General features: G+C 57.7%; 1 protein-coding gene across 2 annotated transcripts; it reads left to right on the forward strand.

The window, feature by feature from the left end:
- The first annotated feature begins 110 nt into the window (after positions 1-110).
- PRPF3 (pre-mRNA processing factor 3) lies at positions 111-9,511 on the forward strand. Of its 2 annotated transcripts, none has more exons than XM_063421239.1 (16): positions 111-269; positions 1,763-1,922; positions 2,391-2,521; positions 5,052-5,198; positions 5,295-5,378; positions 5,475-5,695; positions 5,982-6,288; positions 6,875-7,041; positions 7,480-7,562; positions 7,708-7,851; positions 8,035-8,134; positions 8,240-8,353; positions 8,487-8,605; positions 8,879-8,962; positions 9,050-9,111; positions 9,278-9,511. In XM_063421239.1, exons 2-16 carry the CDS (start codon positions 1,778-1,780, stop codon positions 9,422-9,424), a joined length of 2,055 nt encoding a protein of 684 aa, XP_063277309.1. In that variant the 5' UTR covers positions 111-269; positions 1,763-1,777; the 3' UTR covers positions 9,425-9,511. The 2 variants fall into 2 exon arrangements, with proteins under 2 accessions (XP_063277309.1, XP_063277310.1); XM_063421240.1 differs by lacking the exon at positions 111-269 and adding an exon at positions 283-286 and having other exon boundaries at positions 1,762-1,922.
- Positions 9,512-9,791: the final 280 nt, after the last annotated feature.

The following is a 9,791-nucleotide window of genomic DNA, read 5'->3' on the forward strand; positions in this document are numbered from 1 at the left end:
TAATTGAGTTTGGTTAATGAGGGCGCCGGGGAAAGGGGCGGGGCCGGTGGGCGTGGTCTGCGGGCGGGGTCCGTGGGCGGGGCGAGCACGCGCCGGCTCCGCCCCCTGCCGGGGCTCCGAGCGCGCGCCCCGGGCCCGCTCCTTCCCGGCAGCCCCCGCGCGCCTCGCCGCGCACGCGCCCCGCGCCCGTTTCCGCTTCCGCCCCGACGCGCCGTCACCGTCAGGGGCCGCCGGGCCGGGACCGGGACCGGCGTGAGGGAACGGGGCCGGTGAGGAGAACGGGGCCGCCCCGGAGGGCGTGGAGGGAACGGGGAAAGCGGGCGGGCTGCCGAGAGGGAGGGAGGCGGTGGCGGAGTGGGCCCGGCCCGCGCGGAGCCGCTCTCCCGGCGCGCCGCGCTGAGGGGCCGGGCCGGGCCCCGGGCGCAGCTCCGCGGCAGCGGGGGATGCCGGGCCCTGCAGGGCCCGGGGGTGCGCGGGAGCGGGGTCGGCGGGAGCCCCGTGTCTCCGTCCGTCCGTCCGTGTGAGGCCGGGCGAGGCGGCGGAGCCCCGGCGCCGTCGGGCGGTGCTCGGTGCGCGGGCATTGGTCCGGTGTGGGTTACGGGGCTGTGTCCCCCGGGCCCTCGGAGCGCTGCCGCTGCTGGAGCTGCTCCCCACGGTGCCCTTGCTGCTCTCCCGTAAAGCCGCTGCTTCCCCTGCGGCTCCTGCTGGAGCTCAGGCCGGGTGGAGGCTGGACCGGCTCTAATTGCCCGAGTTCTGTGTTTGTTACGGACGTGCTCACGGCTGTTGATGCGTGTGGATCGTTAGTTCTGCTTGTCCTGAGCCTCTGCAGACAGGACAGAACTCGGGGGGAAACGCCAGGATCTGGGTTTGGGCTCTGCTCGAACCTGTCTCGAAGGAAGTCGCCAGGAGAAGCAGAACCAGGAAAAGTGGAACCTGTGGAGGTTTCCCGGCTCTGGGGGGAGCCCGGGCCCTGCAGGGAGCAGCAGTCACCTCCTGGAACTGCTCACGGGGCTGAAATCAGGGGCTCTGTGTTAGCACCGAGCCCCCGGGCCCCATTCCCGGGTCCAGGGGGGATAAGTGAACCCCCGGGCCCCGTTCCCGGGTCCCGTTCCCGGGTCCCATTCCCGGGTCCAGCCGTGCCCGGTGTCCATCCCCACGGCCCCGCAGGGCTCCTGTGGAGGCAGTGCCGTGGTCGAGCTCCTCCCTAAGGAGATTTTCCCCAGGGCTCCCAGATCCGATTAGGGCCCGGAGCCAGGTGAAGGCACAGCCCGGGCTGTGAGGGGATGTGAGTGCCAGGACACAGCCCAGGTCTGGGGAAGGGGCTCAGGTTGGGCTGTGCCCCTGACACGGGCTCAGTGTGAGTGCTGGGGGCTCTCCTGTCTCATTTCTCTTCCCAAACCGTGGAACAGCCCCGTGGAGGGATCTGGGGGCTCGGGGGCCTTTGTCACCGGGCTGGCAGCACAGAGGGGCCTGGGGAGCTCAGGGAGGAGCCGGGGGCTGTGCTGAGAACAGATTCCAGTCTGGTTTGGAAGCACAGCAGCGCTGGGACCCCTGAGGGGACGCAGCAGGCCCGGGGTCCCCTGTGGGGTCAGGACCTTCCTCCTTGTGGGGTTTGGCTCATTTTGGCCCAAGGTTTAAAACCGAGGGAGCTCCCAGAGCTTTTCCCCGATCCTGAGGGCGAAGGAGGTGCAGGTGAGGCTGCCTGGGGCCCTGTGTGACACCCTGTGTGACATCCCGTGTCCCACCCTGTGTCCCCTCACAGCTCAGCCCGGCGGGGATGGCGCTGTCCAAGCGGGAGCTGGACGAGCTGAAGCCATGGATCGAGAAGACGGTGAAGCGCGTGCTGGGCTTCTCGGAGCCCACCGTGGTCACCGCCGCGCTCAACTGCGTGGGCAAGGGCATGGACAAGAAGAAAGCGGCCGGTACGTCCAGACCTGGCTCTGCAGAGCAGCCCAGGCCTCCCGGGCAGGGCGGGGGCACGGGGCAATTCTCTCAGCCTCTGTGAGGGGAGTGCTGGGCAGACCCAGCAGAGCAGACACAGCGGGAAGCCTTGCAATACGTTACAAAATCAGATCAGTGAAAACTCATTCCTAATTCGAGGAACTGGAAATGGTAATTTAACATTTAACTGGGGGGCTTTTTTGTCCATTACAGCCCAGCTTCTGTGTTTGGCCCATACTCCCTTAATCCCTTAGTTCAAAGCTCCTGACAACACGATCCACAGATCCCAGAGGCTTCCAGAGCCTCGAAGGCCCCCTCTGTGTTTGTAGGGTTGAATCACACTTAAATTTAAGTGGTTTACATCTTCCAAGGGATCTCTGTGGCTTCTCCTTTCTCCTGCTCAGCTCAAGCTCAGAACTCCGCACTGACAGGATTTTCCTCTTTTCCAGACCACCTTAAACCCTTCCTGGATGATTCTACGCTGAGATTTGTGGACAAGCTCTTCGAGGCAGTGGAGGAAGGACGAAGCTCCCGGCACTCCAAATCCAACAGCGACCGGAACCGGAAGCGGGAGCTAAAGGTGATTATTGATTATTGATTGGTTTTTCCTGTGGTTGGGTGGCCTGGAGGCAGCACTGGTGCTCTGGCACACTCTCCTCTTCCAGAGAGGTACAGCTTGGAACGTTCAAGAGAAACGACTCCTCTCCATGATGAAGTGTGGGCGCCTTTACCTTGCGGTTCTCTTTCCCAAAGCCAAGGTGCAAACCTGGCTTTGGCTTTCTGTTAGGCTGGTGCAGTGAATTCGTGGGGATCCATCTCCTTTCTCCTCGGTGCTCCTCGTGCTTCTGTTTTCATTGGGAGCCTGGGAGAGCTGCTCCCAGTGACCTCCCGTCGCTCCCTGTGCCCCGACGCAGCACGTGGGGCTCTGTGCTGGATGATCTGGTGGATTTCCATTCCCTTTCTCCACCCAGAATCGACAATAGGTGGTTTTTGGCAGCTCCTGTCCTAGCACAGGATTGATTCCAAGTGGGATTCCATTGTTCTGGTGTTTCTCTCTTTCCTAGGATGGTGGAAAGCTTCTGCATCCAAAGCTGTTTTCACTTCTTTTCTTCTCTTGAGGACTTTTCTTACCATCCTGTAGAATTGCATTTTCCCATCACTCTGCCAAGTCTGACAGGTCCTCTCTGTGCTGCTCCTACTCAGTGATTTTCCTTCCACTCTTCCTGAGGTTCCTATTTCATGGCAGTCTGGGTTTCCCCAACACTTGTAGTCAGCACTGAGCCTTGGTGAGACAGAACAGCCCCGTCCAGGATCTGGATCTCTTTGGGACAAGCTGCCTGCGCTCCCAGTTTTCTCCAGGAGCTTCTTTTCCTCCCTCCATGGGAGCTGGGGCTGTGGGGATGTGAGGGTCGAGTGGGGCTGGAGGTGCAGCTGCTGCCCTGGGCCTGTCAGGGGCACGGCAGAGAGGGGACATTGGCAGTGCCATCACTTGGCGATGGCAGGAGTGCGGTGACAGCCCGCTGGGGTGGCTGGAGAGCAAGGCAGGCACAGGGACCTGGTGATGGCAGCAGGAGCAGGGCTGGGGTGCAGCAGGGGACCCTTCCAGTGAAGCCACAGGCGTGTCTGGCCTGAGCCCTGCTGGTGTTCCTGGCTCCTGGCTGAGCCAGAAGTTGAGCTAGGCAGCAACAGTAGAAACTGATCCTTCTTCTCGTGGCTTCTGGCTTGGAGAGAGGTGTTCCTCCTGCCAAATCCTCACTCTTGTCTCTGGAATCATATTTCTTGGAATTTCTTGACCACACACCGGGTCTGTCTGAACCCTGTAGGAACACAAACCAGTCTCTGAGGTGGTCAGGTCGTGGCAGCACGTGCAGAGTGACTGGCCCTGCCCCAGTGCAGACTGTGGAGAGGAGTTTGTCCTGGCACCTGTAGGTCCCACGGTGTTGGGCAGTGATGATTCCCAGGGCCAATTCCCGCTCCTCGGTTCACTCTGGGGTAGGTCATGGCTTGGGAAGGTCAGGAACTGAACGTAAAGTTTCCACACTTTATACTATGGGCAAGTCCTTTCTCTTGAACTTGTAGGTTTTCCAAGAAGTCCCTGTGTGGCTGAGGAAGTGTCCTTGTAGGATATGACCCGTTGTAGTGAAGAAGGGATTGCAACTAACGCTCCCAACCGGTGTGTATATTTTCTTTTCCAATAACACCTTGACACACACACGACAGTCACCTCCTGCACGGACAGGTCCAGGTGTCCACACACAAACCAGGCACTGACGATGGAATCCACGGCCACAGGTGCTGGGCTGGGCCTGACCAGAGCTCTGTGGAAAGTGTGCCATGCCTTTTGTTTGGTGACCTGACACTGCTGAAAGCCCATCAGGAGGGCCACTGCTCCGTGTGCTCTCTGAGCTGTGCTTCTCTGGAGTGGCTCCAGCCTTGGATCTGAGCTGGGGTGGAGCGTGAGGGAATGCTGCAGGTGTCCCAACCATCCCCAGGTCCAGGGCCACATCCTCCTTTTGGGAGGACTGCACGGTAGGACAGCACAGATTCCTTCCCCAAACCTTCCAAGTTGGTGGAAGACATGGATGTGTTTTTATCCCAGCCAGATCAGCTCTGGGCAGGCTTTTTCTATCTTTCCATGTCACTGAGACCTTCAATCTCCTCAGTGCCAGTCCCCTGCTCTGAGCACCCGAGGGAGCGGTGGTGGCTGTTGGGCAGGCTGCAGTGTCTCCTGCAGGGCCTCCTGCAGGGCCTCCTGCAGTGTCTCCTGCAGTGTCTCCTGCAGTGCCTCCTGCAGTGCCTCCTGCAGTGCCTCCTGCAGTGCCTCCTGCAGTGTTTCCTGCAGTGTTTCCTGCAGTGTTTCCTGCAGGGCCTCCTGCAGTGTTTCCTGCAGGGCCTCCTGTCCTTCATGCTCTTGCATGGACGTCACTGGTGTTTCCCTGGTGGGGGACCAGGGCCCGGGCTCGGCACGGGCTCAGCCTGCTGGTGCTGCCCTGGAATTCTGCGTTATGGAGCCGGAGCTGAGACGTGTGGGTGGTTTCTCATCTCAAATCCTGGTCTGGGAGGAAAATGCTCTGTTCTAACCACAGCTTTCTGATCTTTCTTCACATTAGGATGTGTTTGGTGATGACTCTGAGGTGTCCAAGGAATCCTCTGGCGTCAAGAAGAGGCGCATCCCACGGTTCGAGGAGGTGGAGGATGAGCCTGAAGTCATTCCGGGCCCGCCGTCGGAGAGCCCGGGGATGCTGACTAAGCTCCAGGTCAGTCTAGCTGGGCCGTGTCCCCAGCACGGTGTAGAGTTTATCCTCGCTCATATCCCAATGGCAAAGAAAAACTCCCTGTCGGTTTTCCCACAGATCAAACAGATGATGGAGGCAGCCACCCGGCAGATTGAAGAGAGGAAAAAGCAGCTGAGTTTCATCAGTCCTCCGACACCACAGGTATCCTGCACATCCCTGGCCCCTGTTTCAGCTGTGATGCGTTGGCCTGGGTCTGCTGGAACGGGCATGGAACAAAACTTCCTTCTGTGTCCACAGCCCAAGCTTTCTTCCTCGTCGCAGTCGGAGCGGCTCCCCATCGGCAACACGATCCAGCCCTCGCAGGCAGCCACGTTCATGAACGATGCCATCGAGAAGGCCAGGAAGGCTGCAGAGCTGCAGGCCCGGATCCAGGCCCAGCTGGCCCTCAAGCCGGGGCTCATCGGCAACGCCAACATGGTGGGGTTGGCCAACCTGCACGCCATGGGCATCGCGCCGCCGTGAGTACCCAGCCCTGGCAGGGGCCGGCCAAGGGTTTCTCTGCTGCTGTTGGTTCCCCACAGGGGCTTTGATTGTTGCTGAAGGAACCAATTTTGTATTAAAAGAGGTGAAATGGAGGTTCCTCCTCCCTTGGCCAAGATTCCCTAATGTGCACTCAAGATTGGAATCACTTCTGGCAGGACAGATGAGCTGTAAAAATACAGAAATCATGGAAACGAGCTCAAATTTCCTTGGAGTTAGTGCTGTATTCACATTTGAGTGCAATGTGCCTTGTCCTGCCCCCAGGAAAGTGGAGCTGAAGGATCAGACGAAGCCGACGCCGCTGATCCTGGACGAGCAGGGCCGGACGGTGGACGCGAGCGGGAAGGAGATCGAGCTGACGCACCGCATGCCCACGCTGAAGGCCAACATCCGAGCCGTGAAGAGGGAGCAGTTCAAACAGCAGCTCAAGGAAAAGCCCTCCGAGGACATGGAGTCCAACACGTACTTTGACCCCCGGGTCTCCATAACCCCAGCCCAGCGGCAGAAACGCACCTTTAAATTCCATGAAAAAGGCAAATTTGAGAAAATTGCCCAGAGGTTGCGAACAAAGGTATCAGAGGTCTCGTCCTGCTAATGAGGGCATGGGTAGGAGGGAGAATCCCCTGGGCTGGGAAGGGACCTGAGGTGGCTTTGATTCAGAAATTTTCCAGTCAAATCACCTGAAACTTTTCCTTGGAAACCCCGGTTTTGTTGGGATGGCATGTGTCCAAGTTAGCACTTGTGTGTGTAAAGGGTTTCCTCACCACTTTCCTCACCTGTTGAAAAGCAAAATCTCCTTTTTTGACAAAACATTGAAAATTCCCAAGAGAACAGATTTGTCTCTGGCTGAGTGATCAGCTCGGAAGTGGAGATTTAAAGGAATTTTTCAAAAATGCTCCAAGTTCTTGGGGAGAAATGGAGAGAAAAGTCCAGGCTTACGGTCCCTAGAGGGAAATCTTCCTTTGAGAAGATTTTTCCTTTATTCCTGAAAGGCTCAGGAATAAGAGCAGGGGTTTGGCAGGCTTGGGAGCTTCCCCTCGCCATCATGTGCTGGGTGGTTTCTCTTGCAGTCTGCTTCAGATTGTGTAAGAACCCAGATAAATCAGCAGGTGATGTGTGTTCAGCTCTTCACAGAGGTTCTGCTCTCTCATTCTCAGGCTCAGCTAGAAAAGCTGCAGGCAGAGATCTCCCAGGCTGCCAGGAAAACTGGGATTCACACTTCCACCAAGTTGGCTCTGATCACCCCTAAGAAGGAGCTGAAGGAGGGGGAGATCCCAGAGATCGAGTGGTGGGACTCCTACATCATCCCCAACGGCCTGGATTTGTGAGTATTTCCTGTGTGGATGGTTCTGCCAAAGCAGGAATTCAGGAGCTGCATGGTGGGTCTGGGAAGCACGTGGGGAAATCAGGCCAGATGTTTGTGCCAGAGCATCAAATTCCACCTCTCGTCTTCAAGATCTAGGCACTGGGTTTGCTCCCAAAGTTTCTCTGGGGCTGTAGCAGGCAGCTGCTGTGGAGTTGGGGGAACATTTTAGCCCAAAGTTGGGGGGTTTGGTTTTGTTTCCAAGCACGAGCATTCTGCACAAGCTGTGTTCACCATGGCTGTGGGGGCCCTGCCTCTGAACCCTGAAATGGAGGGAGACACCTGCACATTAACACCATGTCACCGTGGGTCTCCTTCAGCCCGTCGAGCTCTGGGCTGGGATTTGTGCACGAGTTTGTGCTGGGAATTCTGCCATGATGCAAACTCTTACCTTTCTAGAAAAGGCGGGACGACCTCAAAGAAAGACGAGTACTTTGGGATCACGAACCTGGTGGAGCACCCGGCCCAGCTCAGCCCCCCAGGTACGGTGCTGCACTGGGGGGTTTGGCTGTTCAAGCAGCCCCGACCCTCCGTGTGGCACTGCCAGTGCCCTCCTGGTCCCAGTGGAGCCCTGTGTCCCCCTGGATCCTCCAGGGCACATTCCTGATGGTCTCCTTTCCCTGCCAGTGGACAGTGACACGCCAGTGACCCTGGGCGTGTATTTAACAAAGAAAGAGCAGAAGAAATTACGGCGCCAGACACGGCGAGAAGCCCAGAAGGAGCTGCAGGAGAAGGTCAGGCTGGGCCTGATGCCACCACCAGAGCCCAAAGGTGAGTGACAGCTGGGCCCTGGCCAGGCACGGCTGTGTTGGGAATGCTGACGGCAGCACAGCCTTGGTGGGATTGCACGGATCTGAAATCCACAGAGACGGGGTTTTAATGTGTGTGCAAGGGTTCTGGTGGAAAAAGGCTCCAGTGGGAGCCTCTCCCATCGCCTCTTCCATTCCTTTGCAGTGAGGATTTCCAACCTGATGCGGGTGCTGGGCACGGAGGCTGTCCAGGACCCAACAAAGGTGGAAGCTCACGTCCGAGCACAGATGGCCAAGAGACAGAAGTAGGTGGCACCTTGTACTGTGACATTTTGGCACACTTTTGGATAGGTTTAGTTCTGGTGCTTTATTTAGGACCAGTCTTTTCAGTGGTACCTGTTTGTTTCCAGGGCTCACGAGGAAGCAAATGCAGCAAGGAAGCTCACGGCAGAGCAGCGGAAAGCCAAGAAGGTGAAAAAGCTCAAGGAAGATGTTTCACAGGGAGTTCACATAGCTGTGTACAGGTGAGTGAGCTCAGGGAGCTCAGAGAGAGCTCCCACGTGAGCTCTGTTGCTGGGGCAGAGGGACCTCTCAGGGCTGGGATAAGAGTTTTGGTTTTCCACGAATATTTGATCATTTTTTTCATCTTATCCTTAGGGTCCGAAACTTGAGCAATCCAGCAAAAAAATTCAAAATCGAGGCGAATGCTGGGCAGCTGTACCTCACGGGTGTGGTGGTCCTGCACAAAGATGTCAACGTGGTGGTGGTAGAAGGAGGTGAGGCCTTCTAGGCAGGCTTGGTTCAGCACAGAGCATCCCAGAGCTTGCCTCCAGCAGGAATTGCTATGGAAATTGGTGACAGGGTTAGGGAAGGACAAGGAAGTGATGAGGCAATTACAAACTCCCTTAATTAAATCCTTAACGGGGTTAGCAATGACTGCAGAGTGCAGTAATCCAGTCAGAAAACCTGGATCATTTCATGAGGAAGGGAACCTCTGCCAGCTGTAGGTTAAGAGGTTTTCTGAGAATGTTGTGGTGATTCTTCCACAGGCCCGAAAGCACAGAAGAAATTCAAACGTCTTATGCTGCATCGAATAAAGTGGGACGAGCAGACGTCAAACACGAAGGGAGAGGGTGAGCGATGCTGTGCTGGTGTGGGAGGGGCGAGTCCTGCTCCTGCTCCACCTCTGGGGCTAAATGGGCTTTATTGGCCTTCTCCAGATGATGACGAGTCTGACGAGGAGTCCGTTAAGAAAACAAACAAATGCTCTCTGGTTTGGGAGGTGAGTCCTGGTGGTTCCATACCAGCACGGGGTTGAGGTGGGATCCAGCTCTCCATCACATTCCTTGAGCTGTAGCCTGAAACAAACGCGTATTCCCGTGTTCCCCTCATCCCCTGGAGCACATTTCCTGCACAGAGGGTGGGACGTCAGCCCCTGTCTCCCTCAGGGCACGGCGAAGGATCGCAGCTTCGGCGAGATGAAGTTCAAGCAGTGCCCCACGGAGAACATGGCGCGGGAGCACTTCAAGAAGCACAGCGCCGAGCACTACTGGGACCTGGCGCTGAGCGAGTCCGTGCTCGAGTCCACGGACTGAGCCCGGCCCGGCCCCGCGGCCGCCCCGCCCCGCTGCGCCCCGCGCTCTCCTCAGCACCCCCATTAAAGACATATTTTTTAAAACAAATCGCCGTGGTGTGGTTTGGGGTAAAGGGGGCAAAGGACGACAGCGCCCCTGTGTTTGCTGAGGGAAGGGAGCTATGAGGGGACCGGAGGGTGCAGACGCCGCTTCCCGGCGTTTCTAAGGACGGAGCCCCGAGCGGTTCTGGGGGAATTTCCTCCCCATCCCCAGCTGTGTCCAAGGAACGACTGGAAGTGGCACTCAGTGCTCCGGGCTGGGTGCCAAGGTCACAGGTTGGACTCACAAGTCCTTTCCAACCTCAGCGATTCCGGGATTTATGGCATAA

This window comes from Prinia subflava, chromosome 35 (genome assembly GCF_021018805.1).
Source record: "Prinia subflava isolate CZ2003 ecotype Zambia chromosome 35, Cam_Psub_1.2, whole genome shotgun sequence".
Lineage (NCBI taxonomy): Eukaryota > Metazoa > Chordata > Aves > Passeriformes > Cisticolidae > Prinia > Prinia subflava.